We start from the raw sequence: 17858 nt of genomic DNA, 5'->3' as shown, positions 1-17858 counted from the left end.
GGTCAGATGAGACAAAAGTAGAGCTTTTTGGGCAAAGGCATCAACATAGAGTTGATAGCACTGGTTCGTGTGAGCTTTCTCTGTGACACTGACCGGGTGGGAGAAATCTAGCATCCCCGGGAACATAAGCTCCCAGCCATTGTCTGCCCCCGGAAACGAGCAGAGAGCATATGACAGAAATGAATCACCCCTTCCCTGCCCATATACCCATCACACATCCTCCATCCCATAGGCACATCTTCCCCTCTTAAAGGGATCGGTATGGAAGTTAGGGCAAATCCCTCAGGGCTCTGATTCTGACCCCAGACTTCTATTAAAGGGATCACCGGTATGTAAGTCAGGGCAAATCCACTCTGCGCTCTGGTTCTGGCCCAAGGCCCCTCTTAAAAGGATCCCCGGAATGGAAGTGAGGGCAGATCCACTCTACGCTCTGGTTCTAACCCCAGGCCCCTCTTAAAGGGATCCCCGGTATGGGTTAGGATCATTTCATTCAGCGCTCTGGTTCTGAACCTAGGCTGACAGGTTGATGTGGGATATTAGGGGTAGTAGTCCGGTGGCTCTGGCTGATGGAATGATATGGGATATTATAGTGAATGTGGCTATGCGGAGTGGGTGGGGCTATACACTCAGAGATAGATATATATCACCTGAGGAAGACAGATGACTGTTGAAACGCGTTGTGGACTATGCAATAAAAAGATTTTAAATCCACCATCTCCTCTCTTTGCGCTCCTTTTGTCTGGGTTATTGCTTAGAACAGCATCTCCAAGGAGTCTATGTTCTCCCCATATTTGCGTGGGTTTCCTCTTGGTAGTCTGGTTGCCTCCCACACTACAAGGACACAGTAATAGGAAATTTAGATTGTGAGACCTGTGGAGACAGCCATTACAATTAAGAGACCACTGCAAAATTTTCAGTTTGTCTGATTTTTCTCTTTATTGGTATATTTTTGAGTAAAATGTAAATTACTCTTTTAGTCTATAAACTACTGGCAACATGTCTTCGAATTTCCAAGCACTAAATTTTGTATTTATTTTCGGAAAATGAGAAATGGTCAAAAGAACAAAAAAATGCAGTGCTTGCAGACCTCAAATAATGCTAAGAAAACGAGTTCATAATCATTTAGAAACAACAATGCTAATGTTTTAACTCAGGAAGAGTTCTGAAATCAATATTTTGTGGAATAACCATAATTTTTAATCACAGCTTTCATGCGTCTTGGCTTGCTTTCCACCAGTCTTTCACAATGCTTTTGGGTGACCTTATTTCACTAATGGTACAAAAGTTTAAGCAGTTCTTCTTTGTTTGATGGCTTGTGACTATCCATCTTCCTCTTGATTACATTCCAGAGGTTTTCAGTGGGGTTCAGGTCTGGAGATTGGGCTGGACAGAAATTTCATGTGGTGGTTCTTCATCCACAAATTTCATTGACCTAGCTGTGTGACATGGCGCATTGTCCTTCTGGAAAAAACAGTCCTCAGAGTTGGGGAACATTGCCTGAGCAGAAGGAATCAACTGTTTTTCCAGGATAACCTTACATGCAGCTTGATTCATATTTCCTTTGCAAAGATTAACCTGCCCAATTCCAGCCTTGCTGAAGCATCCCCAGATCATCACCGATCCTCCACCAAATTTCACAGTGGGTTCAAGACACTGTGGCTTGTACACCTCTCCAGGTCTTATTCTAACCACTAGATGACCAGGTGTTGGGCAAAGCTGAAAATTAGACTCATCAGAGAAGATTACCTTACTCCAGTCCTCTATGGTCCAATCCTTATGGTCTTTACCAAACTTCAGCCTGGCTCTCCTTTTGCTTCTCATTGATGAAAGGCTTTTTTCTACCTTTGCACGACTTGAGCCCTGCCTCTAGAAGCCTGTTACAAACTGTTCTTGCCATGCACTTCACCCCAGCTGCCATTTGTCATTCCTTTTGTAGGTCACATGATGTCATCCTGCGGTTGCTGAGTGACATTCGAATAAGTTGACTGTCATCCTGGTTAGTGGAGAGTCGTTTTCGCCCTCTTCCGGTCTGTAGCTTTGTTGTTCCCAATATCTACTGCTTGACCTTGTTGTAATGGACTGCCGTCTTAGAAATTTTAAGGATGGAGGCAACATGACATTCACTGTATCCCTCTGCTAGTAAAGCCAGAATTGAGCCCTTCTTTTCCTCACTCAAGAGTTTTCTTTTCAACTCCTTTGACATGGTTAAAAGTTATTTTTTCATTCCTATTACTTTTGGGATTTTACTAGCACTTGTTTTGACATCCAGCTTGTCCTGTTGCAAAAGGATTGTGAACACCACAGGAGGGTTTTTTATACTTTGTTAAATAAGATTTGGTTCAGATGATCCCCTAACCAGAAGCACATTAAGTAGAATGAGGTGTACTCTGGTTGGAATTCAACTGACACTGGAACGGAATAGCTGTCGGACGTGTAGAGAAGCTGATTTTTATAGAACTGTGCAGTGGTCTCTTAATTTTTTGCCAGAGCTGTATATATAATATATATATTATAATCTCTCTCATACACACACAATGTCTCCACAATAAAAAGAAAAAAATTAAAAAGGTGTCTCCTACATTAAGAGCTTTTACCTTACATAGTGTATAGCTTAGTGATAAGCAGATCAACTACTAGTGCCTGGCGGAGTATACGCAGTAGTTACAGTCCAGGCTGAAAAGTTGACTACGTAGATACCAGCTAGCTCTCTCCAGCCTATTGATTTCTATACAGCAGTTAGCTGCTCCCCTCTCCCCCCTCGCCAGCTCTTGAGCTGCTGTTATAAGTCTTGCAAAATCACCAGCCACCAGCATTGACATTTTCTAGAACAGGTCTCCTAATCACTGCTCTCTTGTTCTAAGGCCGGTTACCGCTATATGTAAATATATGACCAGAACTGCCACTTGGAGGGGAGTTCATTCCACCCATCTTCCTCCATCCAAGCAACAAGGAATTAAAGGGGTATTCCCAAGTTAATACATTGCTTTAATTACACAGCATGAGAATAAATTTCAATCTACTGTTATTTATTTTTTTTTCTTTACAATGAGATCTTTTATTTTATATAGTGTTCAGCTGGTTTTCAGGAAAGTCTGCCATCAGTTCAGTCACCAGAACCTGGCCAAGAGTATGCAGTAGTTATATCCCAGGAGAGGTGTTACCTCTTAACATCTAATGCAGCTCTCTCCAGTCTGTTGATTTTCTATACAGCGCTTAGTTGCTCACTTCACTCACTCTCTCTCGCAGGTCCTGGTTAGCTGCTCTTATCATTTCTGTTAAATCACATTTATCATTTTTTTTTCATTGTGTGATCGATTGAATTACAAGTAGTAGGGATAAATTCACATGCAGCAGATTTGTTTCAGAAGTTTTGTGATTGTCCCATTCATCTGTATTGGGCTTGCTTGTCACCAAAACATTCCCATGCAAACATATGGAACTAATTTTCAGTTGCAGAATTTTTGTGGCACCACAAGTTGCTGTTCCTATTGTGATAATACATTTATTTTCAGGATTTGAAATATGATGTTGGTGGTGGAGAGAAATTTGATTCTTTGACCGATCTGGTGGAGCATTATAAGAAGAACCCAATGGTTGAAACACTTGGAACTGTTCTACAGCTGAAGCAGGTACTAAAAAAAAATTGCTTAGAAGAATATAGGAGAGAAAATGGGAATATTAATGTTGATGGAAATCGTTGCTATCGATTAGCTGCAGCGGTTGTACGGAGCTGTATTGACAAGTTTTTAACACTAAGGTTCAGATACGGCTTTAAAGAAAGCTACTGCCTGCGATATAACGCAGTTTTATTTCAATGTACAAAATTAAAGGAATAGTATGATTGGATAGTATGATTGCGTACACTTTTGTATATTTTAAGATGCAAAGGTTAAGTACATATAAGGATTGACTACATATAATGATTAAGTATATATAAAGATTAACTATATACGGTATACTCACATCATCAATCACCAAGAGGCTTTTAAACATCATCCTTCTGGAATATCAGAGAAGCAACGCCAAGACAGAGAACCCCTCGATGATTCACAACAATGATGTATAATGATTTTTGGTTGATAGAGCGCAAATTAGTATTCACTTCCAATATGGAATCCACACTTGGTCCTCTTTGTGAGATCATTATACAGGGACCTCTAGGTTATACAGGAAGTGATTGTTACTAATTAGCAGCCACATTTATATATAGGGGAGGTTTATGGTCAGTTACCACACAGCATCCAACTATCTACCTCCTGATGATCCTGTTAGGAGAAACGCGTTGAGGTTCATTCTATCCTGCATCAAAAAAACTTGAGAACCCCTTTTCTATTATCAGTATATTTGATTTGAATATTCATTATGTCATGTCATATCATTATGTCATAATGCCTTCCATTTTTCTTCACCCTAATGTGGAGTTATCAAGCAATATAAGGGCTGATTTAGGGTGAGCCATCGTGGAGCTGGGGCGCCATTCCTCTGATCAGTAGGGTGCCAACTTCTGCTGTTAGGAAGGTTTACAGATTCAGGGAACAGTTAGTCAGGTACTCAATTGTTTGCATATGTCACTTTATTATCTTGTCAATTGCACTCTTTTTTGCACTTTTTTCTATTGTTGCCTACCTAGCAATCATCATTGTGGCAACCCCTATATTTTCCTTTCCTGATTGAGTGAATAGTTGTCTGCTGCACTCATACAGGGCTATCTAGGAGTTTTAGGACACAGCCGTCGTGGAGCGTGGGCGCCAATCTCGTATATGTTTAGGGTGCCAACCTCCGCTGCTAGGCAGTTTTGATATCAGGATCCCTCAGTGTAGGATAAAGTAGGTGACATGGTTAATTGTTTTTGTGTGTGTCGTCTTATATCTAGACTTTAATAAAGGTTGGTTTTATATCATATATTCTAGGTTATGTAAGGCTCCTTGATAATACATATTTCAATATGGACTCAAAAATAGCCATTTTTATATTCGCACTACAGGAGCGGAAACTACAAACACCTACATTCTTTAGTGCCACTGTCGGTTACAGAGGGTCAGCTTTAATCTCTTGTACTCGGAAGCTGCGGCCTCTAAAAGGCATATGGAGCTGTGTTCCACTTTGTACAGTTAGCTGCTATCAGTGACTGGAAGTTAAGATTGGGCTGCCCCCAATCTCCTCTTCTTCCTGTCCTGATCTGGCTGTACATCACTACAATGGCACTCTCAGATGCACCCTTGAGCAAGTAGCGCCCCTCACTCTCAGAACCTCCAAACACAGAGTAAAACAGCCCTGGCTCACATCGCAAACAGCGATGCTCTAGGAGTGCTGAATGCTTATGGAGGAAAACCCACACACCCGAAGACTTCATCCACTTCATATTTATGTTAAGAACCTATAACGCTGCCCTTCACCTCGCCAAACAGACCTACTTCACCACCCTGATCTCACTAGCCAACAACCCCAAGAAACTTTTTGACACCTTTCACTCCCTCCTCAGGCCAAAAGCACAATGCCCTATCACAGACATTTGTTTTGTTTTTGTTTTTTTTTTTAAATTCGTTTATTAAACCATATACATTTAGTACAAGATGTTAAGCTTGATACAAAATATACATATTCAAATAGCATGAAAACGTGAGGCACAATATGTACATCAATTGTGTGTAAATAAAGCAAACATAATATCAATTGAATTACAGTAGTATTGTGTTATTGTACCAGTAATAAAACCTGCCTGACTTCTAAACGCTATCTACATCTACCAAAACAAACTATTCCGCAGCCTACTTCTATATAATGAATAGTTTACTGTGCGACATCTCCGCAATGCAAGGTAAGGTGAGAGGAGTTCCACCTCTCCCAAATCTTTTTAAATTTACCCGGGCACCCTCTATTTTGATACAGTGTCCGCTCATATGGGATAATCGAATTTACCAGAGTGATCCAGGACCCAACAGAAGGAGGTGAATTCCCCATCCACCGAATGGGGAATTCACCCAGTTCCCCATCCAATGAACAGTGTCTCCCGTAGAAAAATCCCAACATAATGACTCCATGCTTCCTCATCCCACACTCCAAACAGACAGATCAATGGCTCAAGGGGAACTGGGGTTTGTATCAAGGATGTTAATAATGACGTCACCCCTCTCCAGTATTGCACAACAACAGGACAGCACCAGATCATATGTATAAAATCTGCATCCACTGAGTGGCATCTCAAGCATTCCGATGACAGGTATAGGCCCATCCTAAAGAGTCGAATTGGGGTCAAATATGATTGATTAATAATATACAGTTGTGTCATCCTGTTGTTGGCAGACGGAGATACCCAGATTGGCGACTCCAGGATTTCTTCCCATTCCTCACCCTGTGTATCAGGGATGAGCCTCTCCCATTTCTTCTTAACGGAATCTAAGGCACATTCTGTCCCCACTGAAAACATATACGTATATAGAGAGGAGATGAGACCCTGAGGGCCCTGAGACTTGAGGATCCCTATCAAGGGTAAAGACGAGATGGCACCATCTATATCTAGACTTCTCATATGCGATTGAAAAGCTGACCTTAGTTGTAAATAACGGAAAAACTGGGATCTCGGGACACCACAATTAACCTGTAAATGCTCGAAGGACACCAAAGTACCATGACCGTATAGATCACCTATCGTAGAGACACTGTATTGGACCCAGAACTCAGCGGATGGATGATCACGTAGCACCGGGAGGTAGTCATTATTCCACAGGGGCATTTCAGCTATAACATCCCTAAATCTAGTCACCCCCCCTAATCTGCCTCCATATTGATCGTGCCAAGCGATGCAGAGGCAATAGTTTCGAGACATTTATTTTCCTCATTTCCAAAAAACCCTGTGGGCAACCAGTCACTGCAGCATGGAGTAGATGATTCTCAGAATTCGGGAGGTGATCTCCAGGCATCCATGCACTTATGGCCTTGGCCTGTCCAGCTAGATAATATAAAAAGAAATTGGGTAATGCTGCCCCCCCCCCCCCCCCTCTCTTCGGCCTCTGTAGAGTGGTTAATTTGAGTTTAGGCCTGGCTTTCCCCCAAACAAAGGATGTGATTTGGGAATTTACATTAGCAAAAAAGGATTTGGGCACCACCACCGCACTATGTTGAAGAAAGTAGCTTAGTTTGGGGAGCAATATCATTTTAATTAAATTAATACGTCCGGCTACAGACAGTGGGAGCTTACCCCAAATCGCAAATTTACCTTTGACCGTCTCCAACAATGGTTGTATATTGAGTTGTAGATCAAATTTACTACCCTTAGAGATATAAACACCCAGATATTTAAAACTGGTCACAATGGGCAGTAAGGAGAGAGTCTCAAGTCGTGGCATTGGGGCATGGGAGAGAGGCATCAAAGGAGATTTCTCCCAATTTATGTATAGGCCAGAATATTTACTAAATTTATTTATAGTGGTGATCACTCTTGTTAAGGTCTCTTCCGCTTTGTCCATAAATATCACCATATCATCAGCATATAGGCCTATGTTATCTGGCCGACCCTCTATTTCTATACCAGCAATATCAGGGGAGGATCTTATACGAATTGCCAGTGCCTCAATAGCAAGAGCAAAAAGGCCCGGGGAAATGGGACACCCCTGACGAGTTCTTCTATGCAGTAAAATGATTCAGACATGGAGTTATTTACGATGACCCGGGCCTTGGGCTTCATGTATAAGACACTAACCCACCTTTGGAATCTATCACCAAATCCATACCTCCGCAAACATGCACGGAGAAAAGGCCATTCAAGCAAGTCGAAGGCCTTGGCCGCATCCATTGATGCCAGTGCATTATCCGGTACCAGAGAGCTATATTGGGCCACTGACTGGACACGTCTGATATTCATGGACGTACTCTTACCCGGCATAAAGCCCGTCTGATCAGGGTGTACAAGATCTAATATAACTGAATTTACTCTTTTGGCCAAAATTTTTGTAAAAATTTTATAATCCACATTTACCAATGATATAGACCTGTAAGATCCACAATCTAAAGGGTCCTTCCCCTCCTTTTTAAGAACTATTATAATGGCCTCATAAAAGGACTCCGGCATGCATCCCCCCTCCCAAATCCTACGAAGCACTGTCAACTAAAGGGGTGCCAGTATATCTTGATATTTCCTATATAACTCCACAGGGAATCCATCCGGCCCAGGGGCCTTCCCGGAGGACATGTCTTTTATGGCATCCTCTACCTCCTCCAGAGTAAATTCAGCATTCTTAAGGGCCTGTTGAGAAGGACTTAGCATAGGAAACTCTATGTCTAACAAATAGTTTAAACACTCTTGGTCATCCACATCCGTCTTAGAATCGTACAATGAACCATAGTAATCAGAGAAGCATTTTAGTATCTCCTCAGTTGAGGAAACCAACGTACCACCTGAATCATGAATTTGTAAAATTGTGTTAGTCGCATTATGCTGACGTACTAAGTAAGCCAGAAATCTACTTGCCTGATTCCCCATTTCAAAATAAGACTGTCAGACAAAAAATAATTTACGTTTCGTCTTGGTGTCAGTGTATTGAGCATATAACCTTTGAGCGGTCAGCCATTCTACCCTATTACTGTTAGTTTGATCCGATATATAGGATGCCTCCGAGTCCTTCAGACGTCGCTCCATCTCGCCATCCTCCTCCGATGTCACCCGCTTAATGTGAGAAATCGTGGAGGATAGACAACCCCGCAAATAGGCTTTGAGAGCATCCCAAAATACATTAATATTACGGGGTTCGGGGTGGGACGAGACGAAGCAACGTAGCTGATCTATCGTTCTATCAGGGGGTGTTATCAATTCAGCTTCCATGCTATCCTATTAGTCAATGGCCCATACTTAAGCCTGAGAGTAATTGGACTATGATCCGAGATCCCCCTGCCTCCATGTGTAATATCATCTACCCACGCCGCCAAACTGCTGGACCCAAAAATGTAGTCTACGCGAGACAGAGAGCGTTTAGTGGAGGAGTGGCAAGTATATTCCCTCGTCTCTTGATGGTGCACTCTCCATAGATCTAGCCACCCACTACCCTCTATGAATTGTGACAGTTGGGATGTGCCCGGGGGGGGGACCCCAACCTGTACTCCATCCTCTAATCTCAATTTGTCAAGATGGCTATTCATGACCAAATTAAAATCTCCCATACAGATGACGTGTGCGTCCGGGTAATTTAGAGCAAAGCTCAGTGCCTTCTGAAGGATTGATATGTTGGCCGGAGGGGGATTATAAATACAAAGAATGACATATTTCTGAGAGTTAATCAGCGCATGCACGAACACAAATCGTCCCTCGGGGTCTTTCCGGGCTTCCCTGACCTCCCACCGAACATTCTTATGGATTAACAGAGAAACTCCCCTTGAGAAGCTGGTGTGAAAAGCATGTATAAACCATTGCACCCACGGTTTCTGTACCCACTGAACTGTATCTCTAGTCAGGTGCGTCTCTAACAGGGCGACAATGTGAGGACGGTAATGTCTGATCTGTGAGAACACCTTAATTTTCTTTTGAGGGGTTTTAATGCCTCTTACATTCCAGGTCATACAAATCAGCTCAGAACCCATTCCCGTCTATCTGAATATGGTGCATAATGGTGCCCGATCCCGGTGCAGAGACCCACACAGATAACAGAATTTGGCGTCGGCTGCGGCCTCCATCTAAACAACTATAAAAATTATAACTTTTGAAAAAGAAAAAGCAAAACAGGAACCTAGTAACATAGGCGTACAGTCTTACGCCCCCATCAAAAAATAAACAAGGGAATACCATCACTGAATACAGCGTCCGGTATAGCTGGAATCTGGGAACTCGCTAGGAGAGATCCAATTAGACCGTTAATTGAGAGAATCTGATGTAACAACTGTCACATTAGGATTCCTTCGCCGGGAATCCCCCATGGGACCGTATCCACTCAGTCGCCTCCGCCGGATCCGCAAAAAACACGGAGGAACCCTCATGGACAACTCGGAGCCGGGCCGGATACATCATCGAATACACAACGTTCTTGACTCTGAGTTGCTTCTTGACCTCGAAGAACTGTGCCCGCTGCTTCTGCAGCTCCACGGAGAAATCCGGAAAGATGGAAACAACAGCATTGTTGAATTTAATAGGACTTTTCAGGCGTGCAAGACGCAAAATGGTATCTCTGTCCTTGCAGTTGAGCAGGCGTGCCATGAAAGGTCGAGGCGGGGCCCCCGGAGGCAGGGGTCTTGTAGGGACCCTGTGGGCTCTTTCAACGGCGAACATTGAGGAGAATTCATTCCCCCAGGGAGGTCTTAAGCCAATCCTCCAGAAATTGCTCAGGATGTTGACCTTCCGAGCGCTCAGGAAGCCCAACAATACGGATATTATTCCGGCGCATTCTGTTTTCTAAATCATCCGCCTTCTGCTTCCAAGCATTCATGGAGTCCGCCACCTTCATTAATTTAGCCTCCATAGGTGTAATGGTGTCTTCCACCCCGGACACCCTCGTCTCCACCTCTGTAATGCGTCCCTTCATGGCCTGCATATCCTGATGGAGTCTCCCCACCTCCGTATAAACATCCTCAATTTTCTCCGTCAGGGATGTTCTGGTAAATGAGATAGCCTGCATCAACTGCTCAGAGGCTTGTTTAAGGGTCAATTCTTCCTGTTCCATCTCCTCCTCACCCCCAGAATGGCGATTTTTGCGCTGAACTTGAGAGGATGTGCTCCTATTATGCCGCGCACTTTCAGCGGGGTCAGGTCTAGCAAACTCCTTTAATTTTTCCACCGCCGCTCCCGACCCTTTAAGTCGGCTCATGATTGTCTGCAGTGCTTTCTAATGAAATAATTGAGGTGTGCGATCCAGGTATTATCCACTACAGATGGGTATCACAGCGGGCTGGCAACAGTTAAGTATAGATCAGGCTACAGGGGGATGCCTGAATTATTACAAGGACGGCAGCCAGGCACAAGCCCAAATGACTTTTATTGCCTGGGGAGGGAGGGGGGGTCCCGCAGAGGCAGCTGCAGTGGGGGAGGGTGCACAGAGCCTCCCTTAATGATGGCGCCAGCCGGCACAGTGAACGGATAGGAGAAGAGGGATACCACGCAGGGCCCGTTTTTCCAGGGCACTCACCGCGCGCTCCCCCAGATTGTCCGCTGGTTTTCTTCTCTGCCCGGTGGCGGTGCAGCAGTGGGAAGCTGGTGCTGCAGCTCTCAGCAGCTGAGCTGCGCGCCCAAGATGACCGCCTCCTCATGGTGGAACCAGCCTCCCGCTCCCAGAAGCCGTCTCCCGACCTGCCTCGGAGTGCCTGCGGGGTCCCAGCATCCAAGGAGGATCCAGTCAGCAGCAAGTGGGTTGTTAGGAGAGGGTCTAGAGACCAGGATCAGTCAGGATTATGCAGAGCTCTCCTCACCAGTGTCCTCTCCCTCTCACGGCAAAGCCACGCCCCCCCATCACAGAAATTTGTGCTGATGACCTGGCCTCCAACTTTATAGAGAAAATAGATAATATCCTTCAGGAAATCCGCTCCCAACCGCTAAGTGCTGTGACTCCCATCCCTCCCTGCATTTCCCCTGGCTCACTCTCCACATTTGATCCAATCACAGAAGAGGAAGTCTCCAGACTCCTCTCTTATTCTTCGACTATGTGCACTACCGACCCCATTCCCTCACATCTCCTCCAAACACTCTCGTTACTCCATTATTAAAGGAACCCGCTCTTGACCCATCCTTCAAAAACAACTACAGACCAGTCTCCAATCTCCCCTTCATCTCTAAACTCTTGGGGCGCCTAGTCTACTCCCGCCTTACCCGTTACCTCTTCACTCACGCCCTCCTAGACCCTTCACAGTCCGACTTCTGTCCCCTACATTCGACTGAAACTGCACTCATCAAAGTTACTAATCACCTTCTGACAAAAAAATGTAACGGTGAGCACTCTCTGCTCATTCTTCTCGACCATTCTGCAGCTTCGACACTGACCACCATCTCCTACTTTCTAGGCTCCAGTCACTAGGCATTAATGACACTGCTCTCTCCTGATTCTTTTCCTATCTTTCTGACCGCTCCTTCAGTGTTTTGTTCGCTGGCTCCACTTCATCTCTTTCTCTCACTGTTGGGGTATCTCAGGGCTCAGTCCTTGGCCCCGTCTCTTCTCTCTCTAGACAGCCCCAATTGGACAGACCATCAGCAGATTTGGCTTTCAGTACCATCTTTATGCTGATGACACACAACTATACACGTCATCCCCTGACCTTACCCCCGCTGTCTGTCAGCAGTCTCCGACATCATGTCCGCCATCTATCTGAAACTCAACCTCCCCAATACAGATCTCCTTCTGCTCCCGTCATCTACTAACCTCCCTAAACCTGACATTTCCCTCTCTGTGGGTGGCACCATAATAACACCCCGGCAGCAGGTGTGCTGTCTGGGTTTTATGTTTGACACCAATCTCTCCTTCACATCCCATATACTATCTCTTGCCGCTTACACCTAAAGAACATCTCTAGAATCCGCCCTTTTCTCACCTTGGAAACAACAAAAACCCTTATTGTCGCCTTGATCCACTCCCGCCTGGACTATTGCAGCTCTCTATTAATTGGCCTTTCCCCTCTCCAGTCCATACTTAAAGGGAACCTGTCACCTAATTTTTCACATATAAGCTGCGGCCACCGCCTTTAGGGTCTTATCTGCAGCATACAAGTTTTATTATACTCACCCTGGGGCGGTCCGGTCTGATGCGTGTCGTGGGTCCGGCGCCTCCCATCTTCATGCGATGACGTCCTCTTCCTTGCTACTGTCACGGCTCCTGCGCAGGTGTAATTCTCTGCCCTGTTGAGGGCAGAGCAAAGTACTGCAGTGGGCAGGCGCCGGGAAAGGTCAGAGAGGCCCGGCGCCTACGCACTGCAGTACTTTATTCTGCCCTCAACAGGGCAAATCAGTACGCCTGCGCAGGAGCCGTGAGAGAAGCAAGGAAGAGGACGTCATCGCATGAAGATGGGAGGCGCCAGACCCGGACCTGCAACGCCCATCGGACCGGACCGCCCTCGGGTGAGTATAATATAACTTGTTTTTCTTCTCTTTCAGGTTACATCAGGGGCTTATCTACGGCATTCTAGAATCCTGTAGATAAGCCCCTAATGGCGGTGGCCGCAGCTTATATGAGAAAAATGAGGTGACAGGTTCCCTTTAATGCAGCAGCCAGGGTCACCCATCTAACTAGTCGGTACTCGGATGCGTCCGCTATTCCCCAATCATTACATTGGCTGCCCATTCATTATAGGAGCCAATTCAAAGTACTTGTTCTCACCCACAAAGCTCTCCACGGTGTGGCACCTCATTATATCTTCTCCCTCATTTCTGTCTATCAGCCTAACCGACCGCTGCGCTCTGCAAACGACTTTCGACTAACCTTCGCACTAATCCGTACCTCCCACTCCCGACTCCAAGACTTCTCCCACGCTGCGCCAATCCTCTGGAATGCTCTACCCCAAGAAATTAGGACTATCCACAATTTGCATAGTTTTAGGCGCTCCCTCAAAACACATTTGTTCAGAGCGGCCTATCACGTTCACTAATCAAAGTAATTTTATCTGTAAGTGTGCATGTGTAGCCCATTCACCAGCTCCATCTATCCCCCACACCCTCAAGATGGCTGAACCATCAGTGTAAATACACACCTGTACTTTGTATCTCCACCAGCTCATTGTAGATTGTAAGCTGTCACGAGCAGGGTTGTCTAATTTTGCTTTAATTCTTGTATTGTTAACGTTGTTACTTATGACTTGTGTTTTGAAACTGTTAAAATGTAAAGCGCTACATAATATGTTGGCGCTATATAAATAAAGATTATTATTATGGGCTACAGGACAATAGGCAAGCAGTTTGGTGAGAAGGCAGCAAGTGTTTGTCACCCCCAAAGTATGATGTCTCCCCCACTATTCTTTAGATTGTACTCATCCTTCTTACTCCAAAAATGGCAAGTGGAGGTGATACCAAAAAGTTCTATTTTCCCTTCACCCATGACAGCACCACATGAGAGAGGGATCCGCTCCGCCAGGACAGGAACCTACTGAAACATAAGGGGCGGCACCTCCCCCCCGCTTCAGTTCAGTTCCTGTCCTGGAACGGGATCCCAGTCTGACAGCGGCGGTGCCCGTCATGAATGAAGATGGACCCAGGGCCGTCCCGGCGTGAGAAGAGCAGGTCAGCTTACCTGCAGCGCCGACCGTCGGTGGCCTGGAAGCGCAGTCCCCGGGGTTCCTCCTGCAGGCCCGGGTTCGTGCGGGTGCGGTATGGCGACCTCAGCAGCGGGGTTCTCCTCCGTGCCTCCCTCCCCCTGCGCGCGCCCGATCCTAACACATGAGCGACAGGGGACGCTGGGGGCGGTCTCCGGCGTCTGACGGCGGTGCGGTGCGCCCTGGGAGCGCGCCGGCTGACGTCACAGACGCGACAGCAACATAGCGCCTGGTGCGGCGCCGGCCACAGAAGAAGGGAAACGGCTGGCGGTCGCAGGGGGGAGGGGTACCGAGCACTCACCGAGTACTCACCGGAGGCATCTACAAAAGGAGAGCAAGGAGCAGGATGGCCAGGTGCTACAATGGAGTCTCAGCAGGAGCGTTCATCGTCTCCATTGTCTCTGCCCCCGTCGCAGACCTCTGCACGCAAACATGGGAGCCGGTCAAGCGGCAAGAGCAGCTGCCCGAGCCATAGATCGAGGGATTCCTCGAGATCGAGAGAGCGCAAGACGCATGCTCCAACACAGCCTCCGAGTCCGGTATCTGACTTTATGGAAGGTGAGTGATCTTCGAGAATGTTAGACCAATATTGACAGGGTCCTTCTTGTGTGTTATTTTTTCCCTTAGGAAAAAGGCAAAAAAGCAGGGAGCAAAAGGAATAATAGAGAGTGTGCTATATACCAGAGCCCCCTAGCAAAAGATTGGCAAAAGGACCTTTGCGCCAGCTGTATCCTGCGTACTATGACGGAGGAGGTGCCGAGCCTGGCAACTAACCTCAGATCAGTCATAAGGTCCGAGGTAGAGGGCTCACTTAAAATATTATTAAAGAAAAAGAAAAAAAAATATAGAAGAGACTCCCCAAGTTCTTCATCAGACTCTTCCTCGTCCGAAGATCAGATTAAACACATATTCTCCTCCTCTTCAGATAGTGATACGGGGAGCAGGCCGTGTTTCCCTGTAGAGGATACAGACACTCTCCTTAAGGCCATTAGAACGACCATGGGCCTACAGGAGGAGAAAGTAACTAAGTCCCTAGAAGACGTAATGTTTCGGGGATTACAGGAAAGGAAAAAGCACACCTTTCCGGTCAACGACAAAATCCAGGCACTCATTGAAAGAGAGTGGAGGAAGCCTGAAAGATCAGGTAGCCTTCCCTCCTCCTCAAAAAGGAGATATCCCTTTGAGCCTAAAGATACAGATATCTGGGACAAGTTCCCAAAAATTGGTGCGGCAGTATCCAGATCATCCAAAAGGTCGGCCCTGCCCCTAGAAGACTCAGGAGTACTGAGAGATCCGCTAGATAAAAAAGCAGACTCCTACCTAAGACATACATGGGAAGCAGCGGCAAGGGGTCTGAAACCGGCAATAGCCGGCACCTGCACAGCCCGGTCCTTAATGATCTGGTTACAGCAGCTGGAGGAAAAACTCGCATCCAAGGTGTCAAGGGAAATTTTTTTAGGAGAGATGTATCTTCTACATGGAGCAGTCACCTTTTTGGCCGACACCTCGGCCGATTCCATGAGGTTAACGGCGAGGGCAGCGGGGTTATCTAATGCTGCAAGGCGTGCTTTATGGCTTCAAGGCTGTCTGGGAGACCTACAATCAAAAGCTAAGTTATGCTCTCTTCCATGTGATGGAAAATTTCTTTTCGGAAAAAATTTAGACGACATCCTTGAAAAAGCAGGGGATAGGAAGAAGGGCTTCCCCAGATTTATGGGAGAGCAAAGAAAACCGCCCTTTCGGAGGGGAAAATTCAATAGAGGTCGTCCTCCGGGGGATTGGAAAAGATGGGAGGACAAAAGAAAGAAAGAGTCCGGATTCATGTTTGGGGGAGCCGCTTCATCCGCAAAAAAGTCCCCACAATGACGCCGATATCCCTGTAGGGGGGAGACTGATGCTTTTTCATCAGGCTGGGAAGATATATCTTCCAATACTTTGATTTTAAACATCATAAAAAGAGGCCTAAAATTTCCTTTTTTTCAACGACCGAGAGCATCGTTTGTGGTGACCCCCGGTCAGGAAAGGGTTAGAAGAGCAGTCAGCCCTAGAAGCAGAGATTCTAAGTCTGCTGGACAAACATGTTCTGATCGAGGTTCCAAGCGAACAGGAAAGAAGGGGTTTCTATTCACTCTTCTTCCTAATAAAAAAAACCGGATCAATCGTTCAGAACGATTATAAATCTCAGAGGCCTCAACCAATGGATAGAAAACCAGACCTTCAAAATGGAGTCAGTCACTTCGGCCATAAAGCTGTTACACCACAATTGCTTTATGGCCGTAGTCTACTTAACAGATGCCTACTACCACGTCCCGATCCACCCAGAGTACCAGAAATTCTTAAGGGTAGCTCTCTACATTCTTGGCAACCTCTGACATTTTCAGTTCAAAGCCCTTCCATTCGGCATATCCATAGCTCCAAGGGTGTTTACGAAGGTAGTCGCAGAGATGACAGCCTTCCTCCGAATCCACAACACAATTATAATGCCCTACTTAGACGATTTTCTAATTGTGGGCAACTCGGAACGTCACTACACAGAACAAGTGGAAAGGGTAACAGATACCCTACAGAGACTGGGCTGGATGGTAAATGTCAAGAAGTCAAGGCTACAACCCCTAAAAAGACAAACATTTTTAGGATTCATCCTGGACTCGGAAAAGCAAATTTGTCTTTTACCAGAGGCCAAGGTGGAAAAGGTGAGGAATATGATCTTGGCAGCAATAGACCAACCTCACACGACCCTGAGAGGGGCGATGTCCTTACTAGGCACTCTGACAGCCTGTATCTCAGCGGTCAGATGGGCACGATTTCATACCCGTCAACTACAAGCAGAGATCCTATCAGCACAGAAATTGCTAAAAGGGCATTTAGAAGGAAGGCTGGAACTTTTCTTAAAAGTCAAAAATTCTTTCAGATGGTGGCTAGACAAAACAAACCTAGCAGCAGGAACATTATGGCACAGTTCAGTATCCGATGTGATTCTAACGGACGCAAGCTCCTCGGCGTGGGGAGCACACCTGAGAGGACAGGCGGCCCAGGGGGCCACCAAGAACAAAACGCATCCTCCATCCTAAGAGAATTAAAGGCAGTAAACAAAGCCCTAAGGACATTCATCCCCAGTCTAGAAGGCCGCAATGTCCTGATCATGTCGGACAGCAAAGTGACAGTGGCTTATATCAACCACCAGGGAGGGACAAGGTCACACTCCCTAATGAGCGAAACCAACGAAATCTTTAGCAGCGCAGAACGACACCTACACTCTCTAACGGCCTTACACATCAGAGGGGCAGAGAACATACAGGCCGATTTTCTAAGCCGCAACACGTTAAGACAGGGAGAATGGGCCCTAAATCATTTAGTGTTCCAAAAGATAGTACAACTCTGGGGAGAGCCAGTAATAGTCCTCTTTGCCAACAAAAGCAACAGGCAGGTAGAGATTCTGTTCATTGAACCCAAAAGAAGACCCATGGGCAGTGGACGCATTACAAATTCCGTGGAAGTTCAAACTGAGTTACACCTTTACCCCGGTAGCTCTAATCCCGGCGGTAGTAAAGAAAATAAGAGAGGACCAAGCCAGAGTGATCTTGATAGCCCCGTTCTGGCCAAAAAGGCCCTGGTTTTCACTACTTCAGATGATGTCCCTCTCAGACCCA

General features: G+C 45.9%; 1 protein-coding gene across 2 annotated transcripts in view; it reads left to right on the top strand.

The window, feature by feature from the left end:
- The window catches only part of PTPN11 (protein tyrosine phosphatase non-receptor type 11), a 138730-nt gene that overhangs the window by 30226 nt on the left and 90646 nt on the right, over positions 1-17858 (top strand). For both annotated transcript variants that reach the window (XM_073562472.1, XM_073562423.1), the window contains exon 5: positions 3513-3629. In XM_073562472.1, the coding sequence (XP_073418573.1) occupies positions 3513-3629 (117 nt within the window). The remainder of the gene's footprint in view (positions 1-3512; positions 3630-17858) is intronic.

Source organism: Dendrobates tinctorius, unplaced genomic scaffold, assembly GCF_039654945.1.
Source record: "Dendrobates tinctorius isolate UK_male_01 unplaced genomic scaffold, ASM3965494v1 ptg000003l, whole genome shotgun sequence".
Classification (NCBI taxonomy): Eukaryota; Metazoa; Chordata; class Amphibia; order Anura; family Dendrobatidae; genus Dendrobates; species Dendrobates tinctorius.
The sequence above is the reverse complement of the archived record's forward strand: the minus strand, read 5'-3'. Positions and strand labels throughout refer to the sequence as shown.